We start from the raw sequence: 19,722 nt of genomic DNA, 5'->3' as shown, positions 1-19,722 counted from the left end.
CTTTGCTTCTCAGGCACAAGTCTAGGTAAGATTCCTGCCACCTCTGGCATGGACTGGACTGTTTCATCCTCTTCTCAGTGTCAGGAACTTCCTTCTGTGCAGGTACTCACAGTACTTACTATCATGAGGTTTCTTTTGGAGTGTTCCACTGTCTCACAGCTCAAAATACTATTTTTCTTTGAATGCCTTTCTCAGAGTGATTTTGAGGACTCAGCACTTCTTTGTTTCCCTTATTGCCTCACTTATTACTCAGAACCCAAAGAATAAACTGTCCAGTAAGTCCACACCCTGCATGTCAATAGCCACACATGAACCTGGAATGGCTTCCCTTTCTCACTCTGTTCTCCCTTATTCTGTGAACTGTTCCTGAATGCTCCTGCCTCAAAGATGTCCTGATTTGGAAAAAAGACTTCCAGCTTCCTGAAGTCAGAGTGAAACATATAGGATGAATAAATATTAATTTCTGAATCTCTGTAATTGCTGGTGGATGTCTGTAGCTCAAAATGGGAGGCCTTGAACACCACTGGTGTAATTGTGCAGGGCTGGAATTTGTGGCATGGCTGAACTGGACAGCATCCATTTAAAACAAGCTGTGCTCGTTATGAAAGTGTTTCAACATTTCTTTTGAAATTATTTTCAGTCACCCGAAAAACACAAAATGTCTTAGGTAAGGGCAGGTTGTTTATGAAGTACACTAAATATGTTTAAAATATCATAAGCATGAAAAGGTAGAGACTGCTACCAGACCTTCTCAAGGACACAACTTATATTCACTGGGGCCACATGGTCTCATATCTACACATCCGCTTCACTCTTCTTTCTCTCTGCAGAAAGGCTTTCTCTGCTTTTTTCAGTGAGCTTTATTGATGGTATTCAACAGAGTAGTGCTCCCTGGGCCTTTCCCACTGTTCTGGGGGTCTAGGATGGAAACTGTGAGGGAGGTGCTCAGTGTCAGAGGCTGAATTGGGATAGGGGCCCCTCAGCAGCTGACTACCTCTCTCTTGCTCTTGTATCTTTGCTGGGGTGGGTGATCTAGGGCTTCTTACTCCTTGGAGGCCGTGTAGGCTATGAGGTTGACCACCCTGTTGCTGTAGCCATATTCATTGTCGTACCAGGAAATGAGCTTTACGAAATTGTCACTGATGGCAATGCCAACCCCAGGTGGAAGAGTGGGAGTCACTGTTGATGTCGCTGGAGACAACCTGGTCTTCAGTGTAGCCCAGGATGCCTTTTAGTGGGCTCTGGGATGCCTATTTCATCACTGGCATAATGTCATAATAAACTTGGTATATTTTTCCAGTCGGCATGTCAGAACCATGACAGACACGTTGGGTGTAGGAACATGGAAGGCCATGCCAGTGAGATTCTCGTTCAGCTCTGAGATGAGCTTGCCCACAGCCTTGGCAGCACCAGTGGATGCAGAGATGATGTTCTGGAAAACGCCATGGCTGTCACGCCACTGCTTTGCAGAGGGGCCATCTACAGTCTTCTGCATAGCAGTGATGGCATGGACTGTGGTCATGAGTCCTTCCACAATGCCAAAGTTGTCACTGATGACCTTGGTCAGGGGAGCTAAGCAGTTTGGTGGTGCAGGAAGCATTGCTGACAATCTTGGGTAAGTTGTCATACTTCTCATGGTTCACACCCATCACAAACATGGGGGCATGGGCAGAAGGGGCAGGGATGATAACCCTTATGACCCCACCCTTCAAGTGGGCCCCAGCCTTCTCCATGGTGGTGAAGACACCAGTGTAGACTCCACAGCATACTCGGCACCGGCATCGCCCCCATTTGATGTTAGCAGGATCTGGCTCCTGGAAGATGGTGATGTGCTTGCCATTGATGACAAGCTTCCCATTCTCAGCCTTGACTGTGCCACTGAACTTGCCACTGTAGAGCCACACCGGACAAAAAAGTACATTCGCTGAAGCTGTGTACTAGAGTGATTCGCATCTTCTCTAATGAGAAACTAATACTCTGTCTGCAATAATGGTCAGTTGGCATGTGGATACATAGCACATGAAAGGCCTGGTAGAGTCTCCACTATTTGCTGCCATTTATTTACGGTTTTCTTGGCAGAAAGTATCACTCAGCTATTGTGATACTAATACTAATTATACTACAGATCATAATCTTGTCATTAGGAGAGGAAAATAACGGTTCGTGACTGAATGCATATTCTCCTGGAAGAAAAAAAAATTGATTCATTTTAATTCTTAATTTCCTTCACTACCTTTCTCTTCCTTTGCAAGTTTACTTACTAATCAATTGCCAACGACCTTACACATGATAAAAATACAGGGCATTTAATGTGATCTGGAGTCTCTGGCTCCTGTCAACACTTTTGAAGCCCCATCGTTGCTGTTTTAACAGCTCAGCAAGCTAGCCTCATAGTATGTTTGTTTCTCAGTAGCAGAAATCCATACATGCCTTAAGAGTACATATCTTCATTGTGCACACAGAAGCAGACTTAAGCACAATTTCATGCTAGCATTTGATCCCCATCTCTAGAACAATCCCTCACTCTACAAGACAAGGACAATCAAAACTACTTTCCAAAGATTTTCCTGCAGCAACAGAGCTGTTGCAGCAATCTGAATGTGGAAATCACTGAAAAATCCAGGACCTTGTAGAAACTGCTATGCTCGGAGTTTCAGGGTTTCTACTTAACAGAGTAATTATTTCCAAAGTCAGAGTTTCAACACAGAGTTTATTCTGTCAACAGTGTAGGTCACTGTTAGGGCTTTAGGACTGCATCACCTTGTTTTACACAGAAGTGTAAAGAAAGCCTTCTGGACTACCACACAAACCCTTCTCACCGTGTGCTTCCTTTGTTTCCGCAGCCATTCACTTAACTGTTCAGCTTAGGTTCCTGAATAGGACAAGATCCCTTTAAAGGTAAGTGGCCTAATGATCTTTATTTCACCTTTCATAATTCAAAATTGCAGATCATGTTTCCAAAAAACTGCCCATGTCAAGAGTGAAAGTTTATCCCTCAGACCATCAGTATTTCTTTGTCTTTATTTTGAACTAAGAAATAACTGCTTTGCTTAAATCTCAAAAAACCAAAGCGTCACCAACTTTGAGTGGCTCTATGAGTTAAACTAGTCAAAATAAGAGCAAACACACTCCAGCCAAGGTCAGCTGTGTCTGGACTCCCAGCCTACAATTAACTGTGGTGTCTCTATTAGAGCCTCTAGGGAACTCATAGGGGGAAAAAATGTGAGAAATAAGAGGGTCAAGAAGTCTGCAAACAGATGAAAAAGGAGGGATGAACCATTGAGGATAAACTATGGCATCTGCTGGCATCTATAGGCCAGATACACTGAACTGCCCTGCAGGTATGTTGCTCCTGTGAGTAAAGCATATCAAAAGGTGCCTGGGCTACCACAAACTTCCCTCTTAACAAGAACTAATGCTCACAAAGCCATCTTCAGTGGTTCAGCAAGACTTTGACTTTTGGAGAGGTCAAGAGGGGACAGCAATTACCAGAAAACTGCAGAACAGCTGCTCTTCTGTTGCGACCCCGGAATAAAAAATGTTTCCCAACTATTCTCAACAATTTTCTCTCTCTCCTCACTCTCTCTTTCTCTTTCCTTCACTGTTTCTCTCACTCTCTCCTACAAACCCTACTGAACATTTGTTAATTGATATTTCCCTTAAAAATTACATGCCAATGAGCCAAATATTTGCATTGACTATTTGCTATGCTTAAGCAAACAGTCAAAAAAAAAAAAAGAAAAAAGAAAAGAAAGAAACTGAGAATCAGCAAGCAAGGAACTATACGAGAATATATGTTGAGCTTTGATAACAATAAATCAAAGAAATAGTTCTTTGTTTGAATGAGAATTGCTCTTTCAACATAAAATCACCTTTTTTTCTGATTTATTTGATCTTAGTGTTTGAGGAGCATACCCAGGGCCTTGTACATACAAGCCAGGCAAGTAGTCAGATGCTGGCCCACTGACCGATACCCTAAACCAAATAATTTTTCATCCTTACAAACACGTTATAAAAGGAGGGGCTGCTAGCGAATTCTGTTACTAGTATCTCATCAAATAAGTTTTATTGTCACTGTCTTTTTTGTATTATTGTTCAAATTTTCCTTTTCTGAATTATGACCAGATAACAATCAGAACATTTTATATAAGCTTTGTCCTGGAAGTTTTGGTAATAATTGTCAAGAAAATCCACCTATGATTTCAAACATCTATAAAGCTAAACAAATATCTTAGCAAATGCTAAGACCTGATAACATCATGCATTTCTTCTTATCCCAATCATTTTCATACTAATTACACAGATATAAGGGTTTGTTTTCTTTTTAATATATGCAGGGGGATTCTACAAGGTTTATGTTTCTGCCAATTACTTGGAGCGTTTACTGTGATAATCACCCAGATTCTCTCTGGTCCCTCTCATCCCTGTGCTTTTAGGATATTGAAGGAAAAAACAGGAAACATTAATTACTTACCGGGGAACAACAGTGAGTAGGCAAGTTGAGTGGTCTTTAAAAAAGATCCACTTCTTTCCTAAGATACCCTGCACTCTGCCGATAGGTTGCCCGTAAGTCTCAGCATCTGCATTGATAGTCTGCAGGGCAGAGCCTTTCAAAGGTTCTCTGTGTCAGGCTCCTGAGTTGTTCCCTCTTTTCTCCTTCTGATGTCCATCCTCTTTGTCTTTCTGGATAGGAATGATGTTTCTAATACCAAATGTCTTTATCAGGTCATTGAAACATATATTTTTTCATCTGTGTTCATCTGGCAATTTGATCTATATACTTGTGTTTTGGTGATGGTGGTGGTGGTGGTCTTCAAAACTGGAACCGGGATAGAAGGAAGCATGAATGTATTTCTTCCTTTTCTAGTTTATGGACTAATTAGAGAAGTATTGATGTTAGCTCTTTGATGGTCTAGTATAAATCTGTGCTCAATCCATGGGCCTGGGCTTTTTATAATAGGATTCCTGGAACTTCTGATTCATCCTCATTACTTGTTATAGAGTTAATTAAATTGTTTCTTTCATATTGATTTGCCTTTGATAGATCATATGCATCTCAAGTTTTATCCACTTCTTTTAAATTTTCCAGTCTGATGAAATATAAATTCTTAAATTATGCCCTCAAGATTCTCTAGATATTTTAGTATTTGTTGTAAGGTCTGTCTTCTCATCTCCAATTTTATCAATTTCCGTCTTCTTTCTCTTCTGTTTGCTCAATTTGGTTAAGAGCTTGTTAATCTTATTTATTCTTTCAATATTATTTTAATATTAGTTTGTTCTTGTTTTTCCAAATCTTTAATTATATCATGAGGTTGTTTATTTGAGATATTTCTGATTTTCTTTTAAATGTAAGCACTTAGAACTACAAACTTTTCTTTTAGGAGTGTTTATATTCCATCAAAATAGGGTAAAGGAATAAGAAGACATTAGTTAAACAAATACCTTACGATTTATTTTAAGAGTCTCGTACTCAAATTTCTGGTTCTATTGCTCTCCTTGTGGAGTTCCTGTCCTCTCCAGATCTTACTATTTCCCACTTCTTACACAGGGGTCTTTCCAAACACTCATACTCTAACCAAGTACCATGCATGGAGATAACCTAGAACCCCTGCACAGATGTAGCCCATGGCAGTTTAGTGTCCAAGTAGGTTACATAGTAATGAGAAGAGGGACTGACTCTGACATGAACTGATTGGCCTGCTCTTTGATCACCTCCCCCTGAGGGGAGAGCAGCCTTAGCAGGTCACAGAAGATGACAATGTAGCCACTCCTGATGAGATCTGATAGACTAAGATCAGAAGAAAGGAGAGGAGGACCTCCCCTATCAGTGGACTTGGGGAGGGGCATGAATGAAGAAGGGGAAGGAAGGGTGGGATGAGGAGGGGAGGAGGGAGAGGCTTATGCGGGGATACAAAGTGAATAAAGTGTAATTAATAAAAAAAAGTCTCATACTCTACTGACTGAGCTAGATAGGAGCCTACCACAGAGGTTCTCTGAAAGACTCTACCCAGCAGAGTATTAAAGCAAATGCTGAAACTCATAGCCAAACTTTGGGCAGAGTGCAAGGAATCTTAAGAAAGAAGGGGGAGATATTAAGACCTGGAGGGGACAGGAGCTCCACAAGGAGAGAAACAAAACCAAAAAATCTGGCACAGGGATCTTTTCTGAGACTGATATGCCAACTAAGGACCATGCATGGAGATAACCTAGAACCCCTGCACAGATGTAGTCTATGGCAGCTCAGTGTCCAAGTAGGTACCCTAGTAAGAAGAACAGGGACTGTTTCTGACACAGGGGCTGTTTCTCTGATCACCTTCCCCTGTTGGGGGAGCAGAGTTACCGGGCCACAGAATAATGCAGCCAATCCTGATGAAACCTGACAGGCTAGGGTCAGAGGGAAGGGGAGGAGGAAAGAAGAGGGGACTACAGCTGAAATATAAAGTTAATAAACTGTAACTAATGTAAAAAATAAAAATTTTAATTAAAAAAGGAAGTGAATTAAGTGTAGTTAATAAAAATAAAAAATAAAATATATCTTTAAAAATTAATTAATTAAAAATTATTTATTTTAAGTTTACTTTAAAAAATAACATGTATGTTAGAGAAGATTCTACCAAAGAACACCATTAGGACAGACTCTAATAAAGAAAACTATAGTGACAATAAAAGTTTAGAAATCCCTAAATAAGAATTTCAAATTCAAATATGATGGCCAAGAATCTCATTTTATTTATAAAATGCAAGTACTTCATACCATAAGTCTAAATAGTTTACACACAAATAGCTTTATTTAATATCAGAACACATTTTCCAGTCTTTATGTGGTACAATTGGAGAGGCCCTAATTTTGTAAAATATGAGTGATTAGTAGTTACTAAGTCAGCAAGTCTTCAAGTTATTGATTTGAGAATTTAATATTTGTTAATTAGTGATTATATGTCAAATGTGTTCTAAGCATTTTAAGTAAGCTTTTTATTGACATACAACAGAGTTAAACTATTATTCTTATTTTACAGAAAAATTAATTGCAACACAGAGAAGCTAAGTGAATGTTTTTTTGTTTGTTTTAGACAAAAGTTACTATACTAATCACAGCAGTATTGGATACATATTGTATGTGTTATTAGAGTGTCAATATCAAATTGTGAATGTCAGGGAGTAATGATAACTTCATGAATAACTCCCAGATATACAAGGCCCCACAGCACGTCAGGAGAAGACATTTGTCATGGTTTTTATCCAAGCACCAAAACCTTCTTATCCAAAACCTTCTGTGCCCAGGGTAGCAGAACCCTGGAAATCTCAATGTTCCACTAATCTGATATTAGTATTACTAGGAAGTTGGCAAAAGAAGGTGCTTCATCCATGACTCAAGAGTTTTGACTGAGCTCAGTTGTACCTCCTTGAACTTCACTGGCAACGGTGCAATGGAATATGACATGGAGGCTTCTTTTTTTCTATTTTTTTCTTTTATTGAAAATAGATGGTTTTCATACAAAATATTAGTATGGTTTCCTTTTCCCCTACCCCTCCCATTTCCCCTTCTACCTCCTCTTCCATTCGAACCCTCACCCTTTCTGTCTCTCTTCAGAAAACAAACAGCCGTCTGCAGAATAATAATAAAATGGAATAAAACACATAAAAATTAATCAGAATATGACAACACAACTAAACAAACAAAAAAGCCAAGAATGCAAACAAAAAAGCACAATAGATGCATATTGATGCACACACATCCAGACATGCACATTTGAATATTCAGAAATCCCATAATAATCCCATACCAGAAGCTATAATATATATACAAAAGACCTGTACATTAGAAAGGGGAAAAAAATGACTTGACTTAACATTATGACATAAATAAACTCCAAGGATGCCATTGAGTTAATTATGTGTTGGCCATCTACTCCTGGGCATGCAGCCTACCCTTTAAGAGTACTTTGTTTAAAAATAAAAATAAATGAAATAAAAGAGTATTTGTTTCTACAGTGAAATTATTTTAAAGAAACTTTAAAAAAACTAAATTTTTATTTGCAAGTGCTTATTAATTTGAGAAAACTTCTGGGTTAGAGATGGGGGCATGAGGCCACTTCTCCTTTCAGCTCTAGGACCCCATCTGGTACAAGCCCACGTAGGCCTGTGCATGCTGCCCCAGTCTCTAACTTCAAATGTACACAAATCCTATTGATTTAGAAGGCCTTGCTTTTTTTTTTGGTGTCCTCTATGCCCTCTGGCTCTCACACTCTCTCCTCCTCTTCTACAGAGCTCAGGAAGAGAGATTTGATGGTGATACCCTAAAGGGAAAGATTTGTTGGTGACACCCAATTTAGGGTTTAGTGTTCCAAGGTTTCTCACTCCCTGCACATTGTGTGGCATGGGTGTCCATATTTGTTCCATGTGCTACAGGAGGAAGCTTGTCTGAGGATGGCTGAGCAAGGAGCAGGTCTATGAGTACAACAGAACTTCCTTGGGACTCATTTTGTTGCTACATTCCTTTAGCATAACATTTGATTTTACACCTAGGTCTTGGTCCTGTCTAGTCTCAGGCTCTTGGTCTCTCAGCAGTATTGGGGTATGGGTTCCATCCCATGGAACTCAAATCAGATATTGGTTGATTACTCCAACAAATTTCATGCTACAGTTTTACCAGTGTATCTTGCAGGCTGGTTGGTCTTGCAGATTGAGATTTTATGGCTGTGTTAGTGTTTATGATTTGTCTTCGGTACCCTGCAGAGTACCTTCTAGTGCCATGAATGCTAGCACATAAGGTTGTGCTAGGTACCAGATCAACTTGTCCCTGTTCGATGAGTGTATGGGTATTGCTTTCAGCAAGAGGGTTTTACTGTCGTTTTGTGGAGAGCCACCAATAGCCTTGGCAGTAGCCTGGGTTGTTTAGAGGTTCCCATGACACCCCTTTGGTCAACACTCAATTAGATAAAACCTATTCCAGGTATTGAAAGTTTCATTTGATGACAAGAGATGTCCAATTGGGCCTCTTTCTCTCCCCACCCCCATTATTTAAGATTTTATTTAGATCACTTCCATATATGTATATATCTTAGGAAGCTTCTACTGCATTAGGTTTCCATATGACCCCTCAGATAACCTCATCTATTCCATTTCTTGACTCAGAGGTATTTAAGATCTATCACAGCTCTAAGTTTCTGTGATAGATCTTAGACACCTCTATAGAGGAGTGAGGCAGCAAACTCCCTCTAGAGCTTTCCAAACAGTAGCCAAGACTGCTCCTTAAGTTTCCAGACAGAAAGAAAAAGTGAGTGTACACAGGTGCCACAGCATAAAATGAATGGCTATTCTAGGAAATACATTATAAAATGTTCAATATTTTGATGAACTAAATGTCCTACAAATATATGCTACATAATTTGTCTTGTATATTGTTACTGTACTATGATGGTGGTTATCACTGTTAAGCTTCATCCTAAAAATCTTTCAAAAATCACACTTATATGAATTCACATATGAATGTATGTGTTAACTTGCCCCATGAAAGTCAGAGAGTTGGAAGTGTTCTCTACAATCACAAGTCTGTAACTCAGTACTACTTTTAATGTTTTATGCCCTAAAAGCACTGGATATCTATTATGAAATTTTATTTCAGGGCCTGGGGATTATCGAAGCATGGCCAGACATCTGACCTTGTGTTTCATTTTGCTAATCACACTGACTGACAAAAGTGAAGCCTGTTTCTGTGACCACTACCCATGGACTCACTGGTCCAGCTGTTCTAAATCCTGCAATTCTGGAACCCAGAGCAGAAAGAGGTGGGTATGAGATGAAATGAAGTCTACTTCTGTTCTCTCTGGCAAGACCAAAGGTTTTAAAAGAAGCTTGATTAAGATGCTGTGCAATGCTTAGAGCTTTTTTTTTCAATAATCATATATCTCTGCTTGCCTACAGTTAGTGAGGTAATTATACAGAACTTTACAGTAATTAAACAGAGCCGAACCAGACCTCAGCTGAACAGCACTGGTAGCTGTTTGCTTGATTGTTGGTGCGGTCGAGATGGCAAGGAAACTGTGCTTGCTTGCTAGTATTTAATAATTCAGTCTTTCACAATTCAAACTCCTCGCCTACACATCTTGCTTGCATCTGTTAGGCTGTTAGATTTTTCTGTACTGTGGAACTGCTTACACAACTTGAGAAAGAAACACACAGATCACAAGTTCACTACTATACCCCTTTTAGAGAATTATTTTAGAAAAGTAGCATTCTCTATTTCATTAAATTTACCAGTTGACTTCTGATAAAAAGTCCATCAAGTATGAAAAGAGGCCCCACTGTTCAAGAGTCCTTCTTTAGTCAACTGCCTACCGGAGAGAACACGATCCAGTCCATCCCTCTCAGTCATGAACGTAAAGCTTCTCCTAGCACTCCAGCTCTCTTCAACCTCTAATTTTCGCTCCTTCAGTATGTCCTTCCTTTTCTACTTACAGAATTTACATGAATTTTCCCTCTGATGTAAATATCCTAATCCACCTCAATCATTGTATTTATGTGTTGGCATCTCTCAAACATAGGGCAATTCATGAATGACCTGTGCAGTCACACAGACCCGCATACTTTGGAGGACGTCCTACATGACTTAATGATCTGCCATCATTCTCAAAATTGTCCTCTTTGGACTCCCGTTTTCATTATGGTCCTGAGCTCTGTGAAGTTATACAAACTAACCAAACTTCCTGATTTCTCTATGAAAACATTATTTCTTTTACTCTTCGTAGGTAATGCCACATGACAGTTTTTATTGATGTGAAGGCACGGTGAACACACTGACTCTGAGTAGCTTGTTCTCACTGTTACAGAGAAATGGTAATGAATGGTTACTATTGGGAGAACTCGTGCGACCAGCTTTGTACTAAGCAGGAGACCAGAGAGTGCAATGTGCAGACATGCCCCATCAACTGTATCCTAGGAGACTATGGACCATGGTCAGGCTGTGATCCTTGTATTGGAAAACAGGTATGTGAGCCACGGGCACACCCAGATTGTCTGAACCTTAGTTGAGTGCCAGTATCCAGCGGCAGATTCCATGCTAAATTTCTTTAATTTCTGAAAATAAACTGTATTACTTTTCATTGGAGGAGAATTGTGTTTAGTGATGGTGGTCATGGTGGTGGTGGCGGTGGTGGTGGTGGTGGTGGTGGTGGTGGTGGTCATGGTGATAGGGTTCATTTTATGTGATTTTGGCTGTATGAACATCAAAATAAAAGTCCACCTCTGATCATATCACACTTGCCCATATCTGAATCCCACTGCCTAGGAATCTCCTGAGGCTTGTGAAAGCAAAAGTAAATGCTAAAATCTCCTGCTTCTGTCCAACACTTAAAACTAAACAGAAATAGGGAAATGAATCCAAGGCCTGGATCTTTGCTTTTCCTCTAAACTCTGGTCATTCTTGGAAAAGTCCCTCTCTCAACTTGTTTATTTTTTCCCAGCTGCAATATTTACCCAGCTCATAGTCATTCCTGTAAAGGCCACATCATGTGACCAACCTCAGCTTCAGTCAGAGCCCTGTGTTCTGAAAAGCTGCACGTTGCAGAGGGGGAAAAATCATTTGTGGAGAACAAAGTCTGAGAACTGTAGTGGACCCCTTACATAAACCACACCGGAGTGTCTTCCTGTATTGTTACAGAGGGATATGTCAGCTCCTTAGGGACTAAGTACTTTGACCAAGAATGTATCACTAATTGATAATGGAGCTGTATTTTGAACTCAAGTTTTCCTGCAGTTTAAGTCAGTACTGGTTAATCCTGTCATATTTCTATTCTCACTTTCCATCTTAATCCTAGCCAAAATGTTTCAAAGTGTGGAGAATATGTCAACCCGGTTTCCATAGTGACATTCTTATGCAAAAGAATCTCAGAATCCTTCCCCATTTATCACTTCACACTGTCTGAGATATAAAAGGGCTATTTTATTGCTTGTACACAGGAGACGCTCAGGAAAACACTTCTGCTTTTGCTGGTGGTATAATTTAGAATCATATGATTTCAGAGTGAGAAAAAGCATTGGAAGCTTTTTTTAAGCCCAGTTTCTCATGTTGCGCATTGGGAAACTGAGGCATGCCAAGTGCTGGTTTACTAAATATATGCAATATAATGAAATTGGGGGAAAATGATAGAACAGTCCAGTAGCTTTCACCGTGGTAAAGACTATAACTGTGACTGGAAAGGCCATCCTTGGATGATGGATTTTTTACTTGGACCTTGACCTTGCTTCAAAATTATTCACCTACTCTACTTTTCTTTCAGGTTAAAGTTAGATCTATCCTGCGCCCAAGTCAGTTTGGGGGACAACCATGCACAGAACCCCTGGAAACTTTTCAACCATGTGTCCCATCCAAGCTCTGCAAAATTGAAGAGGCTGACTGCAAGAATAAATTCCTCTGTGATAGTGGTAATGTACTCTGCTAAAATATTCAGCCTCCACTAAAAATATTGAGTGCCAGAAAAGGCTATGAAAGAAAAGTCCTTCCCCATTGTAAGCATGGAGAGGGGGTAATATTACAAATTACCAAGGTGCTCAGGTATGAAATTACAGCATTCAGGACATAATCATCTTAACCAGTAACCTGACTCATTTGCTCAAGTAATAGTATTCAGAGTCCTACTTTGTTAGAGGGTGGAGAGGGAAAGAGAAGGGCAAAGGAAAAAAACACAAGCAGATTATTTTTAACAGATGCTATTAATAAACAGAAATCCATAGTGAGGATAACTGAAAAGAAGTGATAGGTTGGGGCCAGAAAGATGGGTCAGCGGATTAAAGTGCTTGACATCCAGCCTCCTAACATGAGTTCAATTCCTAGAGCCCCTGTAAGAAATAGAACTTGACTGTGATAGTTATTCTGAAATACACATATGCACATAGCATGTGCATGCAACACATACACACAGAGAGAGAGACTAAATAAATAAAGATGAAAACCAAGTTAAATAAGAAGTGACAGATTAAGATATATTTTTAAATTGTTTGTTAGGACAAGAATACTGAGATATTATTATGTCAGGTGAATCCTAAATGAGATGAATTTTCATGATTGGTCCCAAAGGCTATCCACAACCCCTAACAGTGAGATATAATATTGGCTCAAATGTTAACAACATTCAAGGCTAGTGGATGCTAAGAAATATAAGAACTAGTGTTTAAGTAACTTTAGAATGTAGTCAAATCTTGAATACTTTAATCACAGGTACTAGTCTCTTAATTACCAACTCATTATCCTCCATTATTTTGAACAGTTTAGATACAATTTCTACAAATGCTTCATCAAACATCTAAATGGTCACTTTCAGCCTTATTGTCGACGTGGTCAATTTTGCTGTCACTCAACTGGCTTGTTCATCAACCCTCCTATATCAATATGTTAGCGTGGATGTGTTCCAATAAAACTGTATACAAAAATGAATGCAGGTCAATTTTAGTATATGAACCACAGTCCATTAACACTGTTGTAAATAACCAATATGTAGCTATAAAAAAGAAAGAAATTTCAGGTGGATAAACCCTACACTTCTATATACTCTGGGCATGCAGAAAAGTAACTATCAAGTTTTAAATTTCATGCATAATTGACTTAAGACCTTAGAACTAAAATTCTTCCTTTCTTACAGACTGCTTTTATCCTTCATCTTTGCCAACATCTTCTAAATGCAGATATGATGTTTCTGTCAAGGTTTTCCTATCCTGAAAATGATGGTAGATGTTGAGTAGGGAGATATGCCTTGCTCTTCCATGATGAGGTCACGACATGAATTAACGTAAGAGGGAAGATAATTCAAATCTTGATGGAATGGCTCAGATAATCCAGACTTAAACATTACACTGAAAATCCTAAAATCAAAATCTGCAACGGAAGTGCAACTATTACAGCCTTTAAATGCAGTTATTAAAATGAACAGCTGAGAGACTCTATTCAGCAGATGATAAACCTATGACATTAGTGTGGATAAAACGTTCACGAGCCTGCAAAGGCCCCAGACTCACATACTCACTGCTAATACACTATGGCTAATTTCAGACAAGTCTGCAACTGCAGCTACTGTTCTCCAGCTCAACAGCATTATGTCCATAACCACTGTTTTAAAACCGGCATGGGAAGATGGTTCAGACCAAAGTTTAATCCCTGAGAATCACATGGTGGAAAGAGAACTAAATCCTGAAAATTATCTTCTGGCCTCATGTGCTCACTGTGGCTAGTATGCCATCATTCCTCAAAAAAAAAAAAACTAATTAAATAAAATTAATAATTAAAACATCCAGGTTATTACAATATCTGTAATTGTTGGTCAGCTGCTATGACCCTGACCTCTGTGCTACCCAAACCACTCTACCCTGAGTGAGCCTTACTATTTCCAGAATCCAGATACCAACTGATAATTCCCTGGTAACAATATAATTGGCATCTTTTTGGATTGGGTGATTCAGTGCCCTCTTGGTTGTTAAGTGTTCCATTGAAAATTATATGCTACTGGATACTATGAGCCAGGCGCAGTAGCACACACCTGTAATCCCAGCACTCAGGGAAGCAGAAGCAGGCAGATCTCTGTGAGTTTGAGGCCTGCTTGGTCCAGGACAGCCAAGGCTACACAGAGCAACCTTAGCTCAAAAAAAAAAAATCCTACTTTGAATGGGAATATGAGAAGTTGGATGGACATTGTTAGCCTCATTTGAGATGATACTTAGTCTTTTCCTTCACAAAGCCATTATCCTGTCTCAAACAGGCTTATTCTTTTATTCCCTCTTTCATAATTCTCAGTCAGTCTTGGAAGAATCCTCAAGGCTACAATATCATTTTAATACCTGAATGGAGTTTCGAGCCTTACCATAATAGTAGAGTTGCAATACACTATACCAACTTATCTCTTGAGGCTCTAATTTTAAGCATTGAATAAAAAATTAACTAGCTGCTGGGCACGATGGCACATGCCTGTAATCCCAGCACTCTGAGAGGCAGAGGTAAGTGGATCTTTGTGAGTTCAGGGCCAGCCTGGTCTCCAAAGTGAGTCCAGGACAGCCAAGGCTACACAGAGAAATCCTGTCTCAATAAACAAACAAACAAACAAAAAAAGTAACTAGCTTTTCAAGCATTTATAAAAATAATATACAATCACAGTAACAGAGCGAGTTCAGCCAGCAGTCCTCTTTATCTGTGATTTTACTTTGGGGATTATAGTCACTCATGGTCAACTATAGCCTGATACATGAAGTGGAAATTTCCAGAAAAAAAATAATTTTAACTTTTACATTCCATTTCATAGTAGAACAAGTAAACCATGTGTCACCCCTACCTGTCCCTCCCTGGATATTGATCACTTCCTTGTATAGCATACCCACAACTTATACTACCTGCCCACTGTCTCAGTCATGAGATAAATGAGTCAGCTGTGGCAGTGCCCCAGCTCATGGTCCCTCATTTTATTTATGAATGGCTCCAAAGTACAAGGGTTGTAGTGATAGCAATTAATGTGAGCCAGAGAGAAGCATGAAGTGCCTAGATGAAAACTCTTGACTTAAGAAAATAGTATGTTGAGGGTGCTAAGACCTGGGGTAAAAGTGAAGTGACTATCTATGAACTTGCAAAGAAGGCAAAATGAACCAACACTAGCATGGCTGTCGCATCTCAAACTGCAAGGATTGGAAAAAAGTATATGATGGGTGCTTACGATGGATGAGATGTGAATTATAGGGCTCAGCATCCCACGGCATCTTAGGCTTAGGAGAGTCTTACAAACTGTCCCCCACAGATAAAGGGGGCTACTTCATACGCATGTGCTAGTCACAATGAATTCTGCAACATTCAAGCTGCTCTCCCACATTGATATAGGCTATATTGATAGCTTATCATGTCACCTTCATAAAAGGAGGGAAGGATCTATGACTGGGTTGTAAAGTGAATAAATAAATAAAAATGTTTTTAAAAAATACATATTTTTAAAATACAAAATAAACAATGCTTTCCTGACTGATAAGACATTGGTGACGCTGTGGTGTGCTTTCTTGCTCAGGGCGCTGCATTCCCAGCAAGTTAGAATGCAATGGAGAAAATGACTGTGGAGACAATTCAGATGAAAGGGATTGTGGAAGAACAAAGCCAGTATGCCAACGGACATACAGTCCCATCCCTAGTGTGCAGCTTATGGGCACTGGGTATGTAACATCCATTATAATTTGGAGAAGAAAAGGTATCTCAGAAATAATAAGAGGTATATCAACAACAGAAAGTACCCAAACTAAGGACAAGCAAACAACACGTTGTTTAATTATGTTTGGGTCACTGAAGAAACTGACCAGGGAAAAGAGAATGTTGCTTACGGTTGTATTATAAGTCAAATCCCACGGGAACACAAATGTTGTTGGAGTAACCAACCACTATCTGGTCGAATTTAAGGCGTGATCCATGAGATAGAAGCTGGCACTTTTCTGGAAGCCAAGAATCTGAGGCTGGATAGTTCATGGACTAAGGGAACACAGCCATGAAAATACTCCTAAAAACATTCTGTACCCATAGATCCATATCTTATTCATCATCAGAGAAGCTTCATCCTGTAGTGTATGAGAACTAGTAGACACTGGACACTGGGCAGAGGAGGAGACTTTGTAACTCAGTGTTCAGTGGAATGTCTTTATCGAATCTCTCCCCTCAAAGCTCATAGAACTGAGCAGAAGACAGTGGAAAAGTAAGAGTCAGAGGGAATGGACGACACAAAGGAAACAGTGCCTCCCAAACACAACAGGACTGGTGCATTTGAGAACTCACAGATGCTGTGGCAGTGTGCACAGGAGCGCAAGTGGGGTTCCAGTGCTTATATAGGGAAGCAGGCACACGCACCCATCTCTAAGTAAGGAGCTTTCTCCAACTGACAACTGCTTGCAAAGGACAGAGTGTTTTTCTCCAATGAAGTCTCACTGGGCATACCAAATACACTGAAGGGCAGACCCCATGCCTAGCAATAGATGGCCAACTCAATGATGTTTTTATAGATTTGTCTCATATTGCTTTGTTAGGGTATTTTTTTTAAATCTTACTCATGTTTTGCTTATTAAAAGAATTCCAGAAGGAAAAATCTGCCTTTGTGTGGGGGGGGAGGGTAGGACAGTGTAAATAATGCAGAAAGAGAGAAAAAAAAACAGAGAGAGAAGAGGAGAGGAGAAAGGGGAAGAGGAGGAAAGAAGAAAGGGAAGACACAGGAGAGGAAAAAAGAGAGAGGAGAGAGAGAGAGAGAGTGGACAGAGAATTGACAGAGGTCTCCTCACCACATTCAAATGGGAGAATCTCATTAGGAACAGTACTGGGTTCCTCTACTGTCACTTCTTCATCAGTACCCAGGCCTAGTGTGATCGTATGGCAAAGAGTTAGAGCTCTTACTGGGAAATGTAACAGGGAAGGGTGTGCCCTTTGTAATTTTCCCACATGGCTCTCCCAGCAGCAGCCACCGACTAGCCCTCTCCCACCTGGTGTTCTCTCTCTTTCTCTCTCTTTCTCTCACACTCTCTACCTCTCTTTCTGCCCCCTCCCTCTTTCCCCACATTGATGTCTAATGACTATTTCCTTCTCTACTGTTACTGTGCCCAAGGCAGAAAAATTTTCTCACCTTTCCTCCTGATAAGGTTGAGCAATGAGTATTGTGAGGATTGTTTGTGTTATTTAAATCTGATATTAAAGTATTCAAAACAAAAACAAAATGAAGAAAGGAGGAATGAGAGAAAGGAGGGAAGGAAGGAAGAGTAGTTAAGCAGTCATAAAAAGTACAGAATGATTATGACCAAGTAAAGAAGTTAGAGAAAAATGTGTGTTTGTGTGCATTGGAATTCTCTCCCAAAGACAGTATGGTTTATGGGAAAGTCACTGGTTTATAGCAAGAAAGGTGGCCTTGTGTTATTATCTAGTCTGATTTTAATAATGAGAAACTGAACCTCAGATGATTTAATTAAGTCTGTGAAGCCATGAATAGTGGAACCAGAATTCAAGGACAGATTTCAAAACCGAATTTGTTTCTGTAGCTCCACAGCACCACCCCTTAGTGAAAATACTGAAAGAAACCCAAGACCATGCAGCCCTTGTTGACTTAGACTCAAAAATCCTAATGTTGCTTTTTCAGGAGAGCACTAACAACTTAGAAAAGGTATCTAACTCCATTAGGCTGTGCCTACTTTTTCAAATAGTTTAAAGAATATAAAAAGAGTCAAGGAAATAGGAACTGAACCTCAGTTTGAAACATAAGAGAAACTTGAGAAAGATCATCTTCAGTGTCCTCCATTTCCATGATGAACCCAATGGAAGGAAGCCAATTGTCTGTCCAATTCTATTGCTTCATATGGGGATTTAGAAACATTTAACTCTTGGGTTAGAGAGATGGCTGAGTGGGTAAAAGCAATTGCTGCCCAAGGGTGGCCACCTAAATTTGATCCCCAGAATCCGTGTGTGGTAGTCAGTATCTGTAATCCAGGCCTGCATTGGAACTTGCAATACAGAATAAGCAACAAGAGAGACCCTGTCTCTAAATAAATAAATAAATAAATAAAAAGTGGAAGAGAAGAATGAACTCTCGAGAAATTGTCCTCTAACTTTCATGTTTGTGCCATAGCACACATCTGTGCATGAGTGGTGCAAAGTGAAGTTTTGAATTTGTTAGATTCAGTTTAGAAAACAAATTCCTCACTGGTGTTTTCAACAGTACTTTCTTGCTACAGTTGCATAATATGGGAACTTGAAGTCTGAAAGACAAACAACAACAAATGCAGGCTCACTTGATTTATTATAAAGACCAATAATCATTGAACCAAATTCAAGAACACTTATAAAGTAGAGAAGACTTGAGCCTGAAGTAAGGGGAGTTGGAATCCACACATATTTCTACATTAACTGTCACAAGCCAAATTATTTAATATCACGGGCCTCAGTTTGCCCATATATATCCTGCAAATTGATTTGCAATTCTACCCTAAGACTTTAATTCTTTCTCAACCCCCGAGAGTGCTTTGACATATTATTATTTTATCAACATGTAGAAATGTCTTCCCTGTTATCTTTTCCCTGCAAGAAAATCATAGCCCCAAATCGCCTGCTCATGACCCCAATGTTTCTAATGTTCCGAGTTTCAAGTGTTTGTTATGTTCCAGCTGATGAAGGACATTATAATTCATCTCTTACTCTGGATCTAAGCTATAGATAAGAAAGACCACATGCTATGTGTACTTTGGCAGCAAACTGTGTGGCCTTCTGACAATCAGAGCTGTTGTCCCAAGGATTCTTAGAAAAGACCACAAGCTGCTGACTCAAGGACAGCCAGTCCTCTCTTTCTCTCCCCAGGGAGAGTCTTGAGATTTACTTTAACTTCTTTTTAGTTAGCTGGCCTCAGCATCTCATCCTTTTCTCTCTGCCTTTCAATATTTTTCTGCCCCAAAACGATATCTTCTAGGCCTGGATATTTTCTTAAAATTACGTCTTTCCAAAAAATTAACACACTTATATTCCCAGCATCAATCATTAAGTCCCATACCTAAAGCAAGAATCAGACCATAAAGACATGTGGTTTGTGTTCTTATCAGGCATATCCAAGATATATGGGTAAATATATTTAGTCATAGATAGATACATAGATAGATAGATAGATAGATAGATAGATAGATAGATAGATAGATAGATTTCATTTACATGTTTTTAACTACCACAAGGCCACTTGCCCAGTGTGTGTA

The 19,722-nt window shown here is 39.5% G+C and overlaps 1 protein-coding gene and 1 pseudogene across 1 annotated transcript in view; one reads left to right on the top strand and one right to left on the bottom strand.

Annotated features, from left to right (window-relative positions):
• Positions 1-1,042: 1,042 nt before the first annotated feature.
• Positions 1,043-2,356, bottom strand: LOC110557744 (glyceraldehyde-3-phosphate dehydrogenase-like; annotated as a pseudogene).
• Positions 2,357-2,740: 384 nt separating this feature from the next.
• Positions 2,741-19,722, top strand: part of C6 (complement C6) — an 88,770-nt gene continuing 71,788 nt past the window's right edge. Inside the window, exons 1-5 of the mRNA XM_021652336.2 lie at positions 2,741-2,898; positions 9,626-9,788; positions 10,830-10,986; positions 12,279-12,423; positions 16,032-16,173. Coding sequence (XP_021508011.1) covers positions 9,646-9,788; positions 10,830-10,986; positions 12,279-12,423; positions 16,032-16,173 — 587 coding nt within the window. The 5' untranslated portion in view covers positions 2,741-2,898; positions 9,626-9,645. The remainder of the gene's footprint in view (positions 2,899-9,625; positions 9,789-10,829; positions 10,987-12,278; positions 12,424-16,031; positions 16,174-19,722) is intronic.

This window comes from Meriones unguiculatus, chromosome 3 (assembly GCF_030254825.1).
Source record: "Meriones unguiculatus strain TT.TT164.6M chromosome 3, Bangor_MerUng_6.1, whole genome shotgun sequence".
NCBI classification, from domain to species: Eukaryota; Metazoa; Chordata; class Mammalia; order Rodentia; family Muridae; genus Meriones; species Meriones unguiculatus.
This window is presented reverse-complemented; position numbering and strand designations above follow the sequence as displayed.